The sequence below is a fragment of the Pteropus medius genome, unplaced genomic scaffold, assembly GCF_902729225.1.
Source record: "Pteropus medius unplaced genomic scaffold, Ma_sr-lr_union100, whole genome shotgun sequence".
NCBI classification, from domain to species: Eukaryota; Metazoa; Chordata; class Mammalia; order Chiroptera; family Pteropodidae; genus Pteropus; species Pteropus medius.
Window position 1 is genome coordinate 13,509,358 of NW_024340849.1, and position 13,581 is coordinate 13,522,938.

A 13,581-nucleotide genomic window follows, 5' to 3' on the forward strand; every position below is an offset into this window, starting at 1 on the left:
TTAAAACAGAAAAGCTGCCACGTCAACTATCAATTTACTCTCTTATTAAGGACGAGTAAAACACAAGGGAAAACAGTTTCAGCACAGCTTCAAATGGTGATAGAATGGACACAAGTTATTATATTCTGGGAAAGTTCTTTAAGTAATTTTGCAGTTCAGAGCCTCTTTAACTGCTTATTGTCACATGAAAAGAAAAGTGAAGATAAGCAAAGTTGTCTGACTACATATATATACACATATATGCTCTAGCATCCCTATAAATGGCACATAATATAAGTACTCAATATTATAACATCTTTGGTTTTGTCTGTGAACAGATCTATTTCAGTCTTCATTTGAAATCTGATTCTAAACCCAATTTTTCCCTACTGCCATTGTGATATTAAAAATACATATATAGGACAGAAAGTTAACATAATTTAGGTAGCAAGGGCTTTCCATATATTGGTCTAAACCTCATCAGCCTCTTGGTACTGAACACAAACAGCCCTTTTGATACATGTTTTCAGAAGAAAAAAAAAAATCTAGAAAGTACAGAAAACCAAAATGCAATGTTTAAAGTAAGTTTATTCAAAGTTTAACACTAAAAAAAATGGATAACATTATTTAACGACATATCACTTGTCTAAAGTGTTACATGGTAATCATGAAGCTTCGAGAGGGGACCACAGAGGAGCAGCAGGAGGCATTCCACCAGGCCTGCCATCTCACACAGAGATGTCAGAGCAATACTTAGTTTTTTACAAACTGCCTTTATGCTACAATTTTATGTCTTAGGCACATGGGCAGCTTGACTATCTTTTAAATCTAAATTCTACCTATCTTTTAAATCAACTTGAAGCATTAGTATAAATCACTAATTAAACGTTCTAAGGAAAAAAGGATATCCTTAAAATACTAAAAGAAGAGCAGAAATACCTAGAGGCAATAGGGGAGTACAAAGTTCCAGGCAATAGAAAGGATAAGGACTACCATAGAGCAGAATGGATTAACAACCCACGATGGCATTCCGACAGACAGACAGACAACAAGGCAAAATATGAAAGTGCTGATAATGCCTGAAAAATACAGTAATGCTATTTAACGACCTCTAGATCACCACTGGATTACATCAGAATTGGAATAAATTTTACCTTGGCCTATAATTCCAGCCACAGAGTCTCCTTTATTACTAACATCCAAAATAAATAAATGAGCTAAAACCAAAACCCAAAAACCATGAGGAAAGAGTTCATTATAGTAAAGATAAAATTATAACATAAACATTAACTTGTATTAAACATATAAAAGCTATTAATTTTTTCTACTTCATTTAATTAACATTTAATAAGTATCTACTATGTGCCAGGCTTTGGGCTAAGCATATAAAAACTCACAAAGGTTAGGCAAATGTGTTGCTCTCTGATACTCAGTATGGTAAGAGAAGCAAATAAGTAACCAATGAAAATATTATCATAAATTGCGCTCCTCTGGATTCCTCCACTAGACATAAGCTCCCTGATGGCAGAAATTTCTTTTTTCAGCTCTTAAAGCCTAAGCACCTAATAACTGACATGTTGGCTCTGAAGTATAAGGAGAAGGTATCCATAGATTCATTCATTCGACGACTACTTACTGAGCTCCTTTCTGCGTATCGGCCACCGTTCCAAGCACTTGCTATACGTCAGTAAAGAAAAGCAAGTAAGTGTCCCTGCCCTTTGAGCTTCCAAAGCAGATCAAAGTTACAAGCCACTTTTTTCAAAAGGCACATAAGTTCAAACATGAAATTTTAAGGGGTTTTCAGGTCCATCCACTGACCTGATATCTATAATACAAGCTTTTTGCTTTAGATCTTAGAAAAGAGTGATGAGGAACCACAGGTTAATTTACGTTAATGATTCCTAAGAATATTTAACAATGGTTACTGCTGAATTCTAAGTTTAGATAACCGAAATTGAATCCACTTCTGGAAAATAAAATTGCAAATAATGTAACATAACCTTAAATCCTTAAATTGCTTAGACTTGCTTCCACATCTACCGCTGAGTGAAGACACAGCTACAAACAAAGATATGGTCACAATCGAGATGAGCAACAGAGACAAAGACCAAAGTTTCAGCCACGAGATTACTGAACCGATGGAGAGGAGGACATATGTCAGAGAGTGGAAAAGCCTAAACCATGAGAAGACTCGCGGCTATATGACCATGAACAAAAATTTAGTTTTTTGACATCTCTGATCCATTTCTCAAGTGAGATGTTTTATAAACTGCAAAATTAAGTATCTAATAAATAGCTGACTCTATCAAAAAGTACATGACTGTCAGTAAATGTTAATTATTAGCAAACATCGAATTAACAAGCCCACTGTTAGAAAAATAAATCTCTTGTGAAGAAATTATTTTCCAGTGAAAACCCTGATTATGTGTATGAGAAAGTGTGTTAGCTAATCTATTTATATCATCTTATTCTCAGCTCCAAATGACTATGAAAGGTCCAATCTCTAGATAAAGTCTTTACTTCATATAGATTATTTTGCAGCTGAACAAGTATTAGCCAACATATAAGTGGCAGTTTATCGAAAAGAAGCATATTCAAGTTTGCAGTCCAACTTGAAAAATAGATTGTGAGTCAATGTGCACTGCAGTGGGAGTCAGAAAAAAAAAAAAAAACATAAGGCAAGAGGAAAATATTTAAAAGGAAACCAAGGTAAGAGAAGTCAGAGTAGAAGATGAGAACATATAATCCTCTAGTTGCTGAATTGCAGTCAGAGAACTCAGAGCTTTTGTCTGTATCTCTTACCACATTTTACCCTAAATTGGTTATTTACGTTCATGTGTTATCTACCAGGTGTATATATAAACTACTCAAGAGAACAAAAACCAGACAATTCTAACATCCCACAAAGAGTTGTCTGGAGAAAAAAAGTGCTTAACAAATATTTAGAAAAGATAATTACACCATATTTTCATTCTAATATTCCAACAGAAAGTAGGTTTCCTAAAGCATTTTACTGCGTAACTCTCAGTACAGATTGCTGACCTTCATTTACCAGCATCTGTGCTGTTCCACATGGAAATTCCTGAATCCATCACTGTAAGTAAATGCTTTAGAAAAAGACTCAATTCTCAGTGCCTTAGTCTCTGTTCTCAAAACTCGCTTCTTAGATGTGGTTCCATAGTGTAGCAGTTAGCACGTCTGCTTTACATGTAAAAGGTCCTGGGTTCGCGCCCCAGTGGAACCACAGTCTGTGGTCTACGGCCATGCCACTCTGAACAAGACCGATGTCTGATCTCAAGAAGCTAAATAGGATCAGGCCTGGTCAGTACTTGGATGGGAGACCACCTAGGAAGACCAGGTGCTGTAGGTATAAATAATAATAATAAATTAAAACAAAACAAAAAAAACCATTGCTTCTCCCTGAGAGGGACAACAATAAAGAATTCCAACTTCAAAATTCTCAGATCGGACCAGGTGAGCAAGCAAGAAAGAAAAGAAAAAGAAAAATACATGAAACAGTTATTCCAAGCCACAGGACATCAAGCAATGAAGGACTGGGAGTCCGGAGTCTGAAGGCTCATGATTGCCTCAGCTTATAGCCTTGAAGAAGTTTCTAGGAAAAGACACAGGAAGAGGGAATTAGGAAAAGCCCAGCAGTTTCCTTGACTTGAGGAGACAGAACTTAGAGTCTCAAGAAACCAGGGCAGCTAGATTTCATGGAACAGAGAAAAAGAGAGGTGCAAAAATCTCCCTCAAATACTCAGCAGGGTACTGATCAGTACACATGTGTTAGGGCATTACCAGAGGCTGGAGAAAGAGCCTACTAAGGGGCCAGAAACAGTATCTGCTCCCACCAGCCTGACTGGAAAATTCATAATTCGTGGGTTATTGGATAAAGTACTCAGGAAGGTCTTGCCTTAGTAATGGGAAATAATCAGTCTTAGACATAGAACATCACTCCAAACCCACCTGGCAAATCAGAAAAGCAAGACCAGAAAAAGATTGAACTGTTTCCAAGTAATTTAACAGCATCCCAAAATATAGCTGAAGAAGATTCGTAAGAATGCAAAAATATTCGGTACCCAATCAGGTAAAACTCAAAATATCTGCTATCTAATCAAAGATTACCAGACATGCAAAGAAGCAGGAAAGTACAGTCCACAATGAAGAAAAATAATCAATTAAAATCAACCCAGAACTGATAGAGATGTCACAATTATCAAGAATGTTAAAACGGTTATTATAACGGTAACCAACGGTAACGGTAATATATTCAAAAAACTTAAGGAGGATATAACGAAGACCTAAATGAAAATTCTGCACATGCAAACCATAATCTGAGATGAAAAATACACTGCACAGGATTAAAAGCTATTTAGACATTACCAAGAAAATATTAATGAACTTGAAGACATTGCAATAAAAACTGCCTAATCAAAACATAGAGCAAAAAAAGGATCTCCTCGCCCCCCCCGCAAAAATCAGTGAGCTATGAAACAATTTCAAGTAGTCTAATGTACAGGTAATTTGAGTCCCTTAAAGGCAAAGTGGATTTGTTAAAAGGACTAATAAGATCAATAAGCCCATGATGAGGCTGATTAAGAAAAAAGACAATACAAATAATATCAGGAATAAAAACGGGGACATTGTCACAGATGTTAAAGAAATTTAGAAGATAATACAATCTATTTTTTCAAATGCCAACACATTTGAAAATTTAGAATTGAAAAATTCCCTATTATGTACTACTTAACAAAACTGGCACAAGAAGAAACAGAAAATCTGAAGAGCCATTTAATGAGGGAAAACTGAAACCAGAATTTAAAACCTTCCCACAAAAAAACTCTAGATCTAAATCCAGAAAATTCCATTGCATGTTTATGAAAGAAATAATGCTGCATACAAATTCTATCTGAAAATAAAAAAGGATAAAAAAAATTACCCAATCTATTTTTTGAAATCTGAATAATATAATACCTTTAAAGGCTATTAGGAGAAAAACTTTTTCCTTAATAAAACAATATTTGATAACACCATTAGTTTTATTCTGGAATGCAAGATTGGGTTTATATTCTAAATTCACCATATTAACAGAGTAAAAAGTTATATAATCATTTCAACATGATAAAATCAAATATACACCGATGATAAATACTTAGCAAAGGAATATTAGAAAATTAATTTCTTAAAAGTTATCTATAAAAACATAAAGATTATCTCATATAACTGCTCATGTGATCAAGGGAATCTACAAATAAAGTATTACAATTAATAGACGAATTTAGTGAGACTGCTCAATACGAGGCCAATATACCAAAATCAACTGCATTTCTATACCAGGGGTACAGAAAATGAAAAAATGTAATACAAATTGCAAGAATATTTTAAAAATCCATATCTAGGAATAAATATAACAAAATATATATCAGATATTTAAACAGGAAACTATTTAAGAGTTATGATAGTTAAATTGCAGTTGAAATCACAATAGGTTTTTGTGACAATTGAGAAACTGGTTCTAAACTGACAACTGAGAAATTCAAAGGGACAAGAATATCTAAGACACTCCTTATGAATAAGTTGGGAAGGCCTGATCTTCTGAACACCACATCTTATTACATAGCTACAGTAGTTAAGGCACAAGGATACGCAAATCAATGGACTCCAGCAGCCTAGAAACATATATAAGGACATTTTATTTATGACAAAGATGGAAATGCAAAGCAGTGGGGGAAAGAATCACCTCTTTAATAAATCATGCTAGGCCAATTTGGTATCGTATAAAGGAAAAAAAGCAAAACAGGATCCCTGTTTACACACAAAAGTAACTTCTAGGGGGATTGTAGATCTAAATGAGAAAAGTAAAACAAAGCTTCTAAAAGAAAACAGAAGAAAATCGTCACGATATCACGGTAGAGATATCAGAATAACTTCTTAAACACAAAAATTTAAATCAGATTAAAAGATAGATATATTAGACTCCATTGGAATTAAGAAATGCAGAATTTCAAGGAATGAAAGGCAAATAAATATTTGCAATACATATATCAAAGGGCTCATATCAAGGATAGTCCTAGATCAATCCTTACAAATCAATTTTTTGAAAGACAACCTAAGAGAAATACACAAGAATTGAAGAGGCAGTTCAAAGAAAATATTGAAATGGGCACTAAAAATACAAAAAGGTATTCAATCTCAATAGAAATTAATAAATGCAAATTAAATATATGAGAGACACACATACCAAAATGGCTCAAGTGAAAAATATGTAAAATATTAGGTGTTGGCTAGGATATCTTACCAGCTGTGCATAAGCGTTCTTACACCTCCATATCCTAGCCAACACAATACTTTCCATCATTGCCCTTCAGCCATTTTGGTGGATGTATGTATATTCGTCCCTCTCATTATCTGCTAAAGATAAACATGCAGAAATTCCACTTTCAGTTACATACACAACAGAAATGCTTATAATGTACACATACTCCATGACTGACTGAATTCATATAAAATTCAAAACATAGACAAAACTAAGCTATAGTGTTTAGGGATTTCAACTCAGGAGATGCAACTATGAAGGAAAGAAAAGAAGTGATTTCCTAAAAGTCAAGACAGTTGCCTTTGGAAGGGGAAGGTGTGATGACGGGAGAGAACACTGCAGGAGGCTCTGGCGTGCGGCCAACGTTCCATTCCCTGTCCAAGGGCAGTTACGAGGGGGTTCAGCTTGTAAAAATCACTGACCTACATAAGTGTTTTGTGAACTTTTCTGTATGTATATTTCATATATACACAAGTATAAAAAGTTATCTAACCAAAACTATTATAAAGCGTTTATATAATTTAATATAAACTATTATAACATGATTATATAAATTTAATGCAAAGACAAAGAAAAGAGAGGGGTGACCACGTGGAGTTAGAATGAAAGCGTTGGAATGAGTGTTCAAGAGACTGGGAGCTTATCCTCCATAATGAGAAGCCAGTAGTACAGCACCTATAACTGAAAATCAACCATACTATTTAAGGATATTAAAGTAAATACCAAATTATCAGCTAAGAGAGAAAAGTGCTAGTCCTAAGGAAGGGCAAAATTGCAGCTATGAAGTTGGAGGCCTATTTTTTACCTAACCTACCCATTGACTCTTTAAAACCTAAAGAGGTTGAGAATTATGTAATTTTAAACCTTAAAATAAAAACCCAAGGGAAAAAGAACATCCTAAAACGTCATAGTTTACAAGCAGAATCCTCGTCACCTCGTCACCTCGTCTCTTGCTTACTCCTTCACTTCCACCACATTCTGGGGGAGTCAGCATTCACCCTCGGCTGGGAGGAAAGCTCTCCAAGCGGAAGTGACTGCTTGCCAACTCTAGTGAGCTCATTTATCAGCCTTAAACTGAGTATAAAAGATAATGAAGGAAGAAACACTCAACCTTTCTTCTCTCTTATCCCCTAATGAAAAACAAAGCTGTAGACAAATTAAAGCATATATGATTTAAATAAAAAGACAAGATTTCCACTTGTGGATTACAACGCATGAACTATTGGCAAATGGCAGAATAGCTAGAGTATGGAAATAGGAATTTAAACATTTCTAAATGTAGTTAAACGATAGGTATAACTTTTAAACACAATTAAGACACTAGTGTTGTCAAGTTAAGGTGCCTCTAATGCATAAAAATCAGGCCAAAGACAGTACAACAAAATTATGTGAAATATGCTCATTTATCAATTTCTAAATAAATCTGATTTATTTTTAACTGACATCTTAATTATCTGTATTTACATCTGGAATATAACAACTTTTCTCTCTTATAACAATCTGAGACAAACAAAATGTTATAATTATACATTAGCTGAGCCTCCTCAGTTTCTAGAGCTGAAATGTCATGTCAATTACTTAATGAGATTTAATTTTACCTTGTTTAATCTGTCCTTGCACAATATTTCTGGAAGTTGGAGGAGAACCCCGTGCCTTAGAAAGGTCTGGGGTGCTTGGTCTAGGTGGCCTTTAAAAAGAAGAAGAAATACATGTATACATACATTCGTATTTTCATTTAAAATATTAAACTTTCTAGTTCCAAATGAATTGAAAAAAAAAAAAAGAGAGAACACTTTCAATTTACTGTTCCAAAAAGACAAGAGTTTTTTGTTTGTTTTATACCTATTAACATTTCCATTTCAAATTTTAATATAGTAAATTATTAGCAAATAGCAAGTAAAAGTTTCACATCTACAACTCATGCTTTATATTATTTCAAGAAATACTTATGAACACTTTAATGTACTACCACTGACAGATAAATATCATAATCAGTCCTTCACTGCTCAGTATTAGAATGCTGAGATTTCAGCCCATCTCCTATCATCAGTCCAAATGAATTTATGGGCCAATACATTGAGTTTTAAAAAATTCAGCCCTAAAATATGAAAGAAAGGTAACAAGGCATTAAGAAATCTTGGACTTTGGAAGCAGACTGTCTCATTTTGAATTCTGGCTCTATCACTTACTATTTGTGTGACCTTGGACAAGCTACTTAACCTCTCCATGTTTCAGTTTTCTTATCCGTAATAAAATATAATAAAAGTACCTACCTTATAGGGTTAAGGGCGTTACTGAGATAGTATTCTGTGAAGTGCTTATAACAGAGCCAGACACAAGGCATATGCTGCTTAAGTATTTGTTAGATTAAAAAAAAAAAAATCTTAACATGGTCAACTCTCACTAAAGTATAATAAAACCACAGTTTAAAAAACAGTCCTCATGATTTCTGGAAAATAGGAAATAGCAATTCAGGTTAAGTATTCTAGAAATATTAAAATAGCACTCTCGTGCAGTTAGAAAAATTTTCTCTTCTCCCATTGAAAAATTCTGACTACATTTCTCACAAAATTCTGAAACCAATCACTCGACACATACTACTCATTACATGAATCACAACGAAAAGCATTTTAACCAAATACACATTTTGAATTAAATACTGGTGCAAACTTTAAGTAGCTACAATTCAAAGATTATATTTACTGAAGTGCTAGTCTATAATTCATTTATTAAAGCTGAACTGTAACTTCCTCATTCCAAATTCTTTTTTTAAATAGCTAGTCATTATATATGAGTATCAATAAAACTATATAATTTTACATTTTATATCATACATACTGTGCTTTAAAATTTTAAAGGGGAAACACTGAGATGACACAAAAATGCTCAAGTGGGTAAGATAAAAAAGGTAATAAACAGTGACAAAAATAAAACAGGTTTGGTTTTTTGAAACATAAGAATAAAATCAAACTATCATGGTCACACCTGGTAGGGCCCTTCTTCATATGATCACCAATAAAAGTTGCATTTGTCATACTCATTAAGGTATTTGCCAGAGAGATGACAGACAGGAGATGCTGTGTGGTGACGGCTCGGGACACTCCATAGGTGCCCTTTCCTACTCCCTCGGTCGCTGGCAGCTTCCTTCCTACTTCTGCTTTCTCATGTGACAGTTTACAAGCAGCCCGATTATAACCAGGGAGCATCAGAGACATATGACCTCCTCTTGACAAGAGACCAAACGATACTGGGCAATGGGGTTTCAGCATTCCAAGGCGATCGAGACAAACTTCATCCAGAACTTCATTCAAACCCCAGGCATGGAGACAGGACATGAACAATTTTGCAGTGTCCATGGTTAAATTATATTCTAATAGGGTCAATGGCTTAGATTTGCTGGCTCGATATTCGGGATCACTTTCTTCCCTCCTCTGCCTCATTGTCTCCTCATCCTCCTCTTCGTCGTCAAGGAGATGCTCCTTTATATTCTCTTTGATAGTTTCCTTCACTTGCTGGAAGAGAACTGCTGCTCGTTTTCCAGTTAGAAAAGAGCCCCCTTTGTCTGACTTGCCAGATGCTTTTTGCAAATTCTCTGGGGAAATAAGCGCAGTGTTCGGCCTAGAGGCTTCTTCGGTCAGGAGTTGAATAATCAACGCTTCCACATCAAAGAAAAGCACGTGTATGTCTGGGTCTGTTAGGTTTGTCTTTATTGCTTGAACCATCAGGGAGTTATGAGAATATTTAGGTAAATTTCCCTGCAATAAATATTTTTAAAAGATGGTTATAATGAAAAGTGTTTAATTTCATATATTCGTTAAGGAACAACAGTCACCAGAATTCAAACATTTACTAAGCTGTCCTTTTAAGTACCTATATCATTAAAAGTAACTCACTAACTGTTCTTCGGCAGCATGTAAAAGATATGAACTTATGTGATCAGAACTTTATGCTGAAATAATTATAAAAGCATTGATTCATTTTTAAGAAACAAGAAAATAAAAGTTTATTATTGAAGCTGGGAGTTCTTTTACTTAGAGAAAAGATTAAAATTTGTTTCGATGCCTTATATGCAAATTCATTCTGTGAGCATGAACTACTGCTGCACTGAAAGAATAATGCATTTATCACAGCCTCTCACACTTTTAATGTCGCTGCACGAATCCCTTCTTCTCCTTTCCTCCATCTCTCCCTGTTCAGAAACTTTTCTCTCCACAGAGAACATGTTCCAGTCTACTTAGATTCTACAAAATGTGCTGTATTTTGAACATGCCCTATCCTGTAAATATTTCTTTCTCCCCTATACTGCCCCTTTTAGCCAAATTTATGGAAAGTAGTACACTAATCCAAAGAAAACTTTTTAGGCCCTCTCCTTCTTAATCTGTTTACAGTAGCTGACATTGTTTTCACTGAGAGAAGTATAAATAAAAAGAAAAAAAGCCACCTCTCCCAGTTTCCCAGAGAACAATTTCCTGATGAAACTTCTGATTCTGACCACCCTTCTTGGTCAGCTGCCCTGAAAACTCATTCTTCTTCCCACAGAAGTTACCACCGATATGTAGGTGGCACCTAATTTCCATCATCAGCCAGACAGCCTCCTGAGGGAGTTTCAATCCTATATTTCCTCCTGCTTATATGTGGACGTCCTACAGTACCTCGTATGTCAGGCGTCCTAATCTCCACCTTCCCACTAAACCTGCTGTACCTCTCATACCGTCAGTGGAGAATCGCTCCTCTTCCGTTCTGTCCCCACTGTCACTCTCCCCACATGCGGACCTGCATCTTTTCTCGTCCACATGTTTCACTGTCCCTAGTCTCTCTTTACTCCCATCCAACCTCCATGGAGCCTCAAGACTTCTTTCTGAAGCATAAATCTAGTCATGTCACTCCTCTACCAAGAAATTGCCATTATGGTGGGTTATTAAGAGAAATGGAAAATACAAAATTATTAAAAACTAAATCAATATATAGGTGAATATATCTGATCTCAAGGTGAGAAGAGACTTTCCAAACATACTTAAATTTAAAATTAACTACTATGAAAGTATTATAAGGCTCGTAAGAAATAGGAATAAAGTGTGCTAGAAAAAGGACTGATGAGTTATAATCTATATAACTATTTCTTAAAATCGATAAGAAAAATATGAATGCCCAAATCAAAGGGGAAAATAATACAAAGGTCAAGGACGATTCATAATGAAAGAAACATAAATACTCTATAAATGGAGGGAAAAAACGTGCTCAAACTAGTTGGCAAGGAATAACAGTTAAAATAATCATAAGATACGATTTACAAAACTAGCGAATAGTGTACACTAAAAAATACTGAGCTTGGAGTATAATGAAAGTCAAAGCCACACACTGCAGGCGTGACTTTAAATAGCAGCCTTTCGACAGAGTAATCTGGCAAAATATCGTGAGATCCAGTTTGATCCAGTATATTTATTTCTAGAACCCTATCCTAAAAAGAAATAAAATATATATTAAAAAGTCAGAAATAATATATATATTATAATATATATTAGAAATAAAATATATATTAAAAAGTCAGAAATAATATATATTATAATTAGAAAGTAAAGTTCTAGGATAAAATGCAAAATCCTTCAGTGTAACAGTCAAAGCGCATTATGGATTGATACCAAGTACTTTTCTAGCTTTAACGAACAGGCTCTGGCACCACAACAGTGGTCCCCGACTCATTAGCCCTTTTATTGACTCCTTTGCCTAAAATATTGTTCTGTGCCCTACTCCAGTCTCTTCTCTTCCATCAAGACCCAAATTCTCGCAATGAAAGTTAGTCCACAGTGAATCCAGCTCCCATTACATTTTATATCTACTATATATAATGGATTTGTATGTCTTGGTTATATTTATATAATTAGTAAGTTTACATATATACATTTTCCTGCACTGTACGGGTACTGTCTCTTACTCATCTTGTAAGAGTACTTGGCAGGATGAACAAGGAACATTATAAAAACTCTTTATGAAACTATTTTAAATTGTTAACCAACTCTTCTGTCGTAAAATTACAATAAAATTCCCTTAATTGGTCTCTTTTCTGTCTCACTTCTCCCATCCATATTTCTTTCTAGTTTAAGAAGCTTCAACTGCATTTTATAACTCAAAGATAAAATCTTTGCAAAACATAAAACATCCTCCCAAATATAATGCTGCCGACTCCTCCAAATTCATCTCTAACCACAAACACTAACTCTTCTACTGCAACCAAATTCAACTACTTGTACTTTCCAGAACGCTGTAGTTCCAGGCATTTGCACCTTTGCATAGCTGACGCCGGTGCCAGGATGATGCTCCTTTCTCAGTCTCCCTACTGTCACTCAGGTCATACTTCTTCCCATCCTTCAAGAAGTCTATCAAGTGGTTGCTCTTCCAAAAATTATTTTCAGAATTACCACTAAATTCTGCCTCTTTTGTGTAAATCTCTGCTCTGAAATGAATGAATGATATGTAAAGGAAGGTAGAAAATAAATGCTATTTCTATAGCTAAAGAACCTAAGGTATGTAGGTAATAGATAAATTTACACTCCATAAAATATGAAATAAAAAAAGTCAACGCTTTCTGAATTTCATTCCTGGATTTAATTCATTCATTCCACATTCACCTATGTTTACAAGATACTGGGGATACAAAGATAAATGTTTTTTCTAGCCATCGAACTCAAAACTAACCGTTAAATAGTAATATATAAAGAAATTACTATAATGTGGTGTGAACGGTGCTATAAATATAGAGAGATCCTAAGGTCAGACAAGGAATACAATGGAGAAAGTATCACGTCCACCTTGGGTGACCAGGGAGATCCTCACAGAAGGGGCAACTTGAGCCATGAAAGGATGCTCCTGGCAGAAAGATGGCAGGATGTGAAAAGGGATAAAGGCAGGAAACATCACAGGATGGATGTTGACGAAACCACAGGTGACCAAGAGGAAGAATGCAACGGATGGCTGTGAGAGCAGACGGTCTGCACCAAGGCCTCTGGATGGACAAACTGTACCTTGCAGTCTCGGGAGCCACTAAAGCAGTGCTTCTCTCGGAATCATCAAGGTGCCTGGGCCTGACAGCAGACCCGAATCGGCACCTCTGAGAATGCCCAGCACCTGCCTAAAGATTAGCCAGTGACTTCATGCAGAAAAGTTCGAGAACTACTGTGTCCACAGACTTTAATGAGGGGAATAACATGATCAAATTTAATTTTATAAATTAAAATTATAAAATTTTATCACCAGCAATGTTGGCTGAAAAGAAGCAATATGAGAGT

At 35.2% G+C, this 13,581-nt stretch overlaps 1 protein-coding gene across 4 annotated transcripts in view; it reads right to left on the minus strand.

Annotated features, from left to right (window-relative positions):
- WDR7 (WD repeat domain 7) overlaps nt 1–13,581 on the minus strand; it is a 278,744-nt gene that overhangs the window by 187,545 nt on the left and 77,618 nt on the right. For all 4 annotated transcript variants that reach the window (XM_039840991.1, XM_039840990.1, XM_039840984.1 and 1 more), the window contains exons 16-17: nt 9,284–10,053; nt 7,897–7,985 (exon numbers count right to left, since the gene is read on the minus strand). In XM_039840991.1, coding sequence (XP_039696925.1) covers nt 7,897–7,985; nt 9,284–10,053 — 859 coding nt within the window. The remainder of the gene's footprint in view (nt 1–7,896; nt 7,986–9,283; nt 10,054–13,581) is intronic.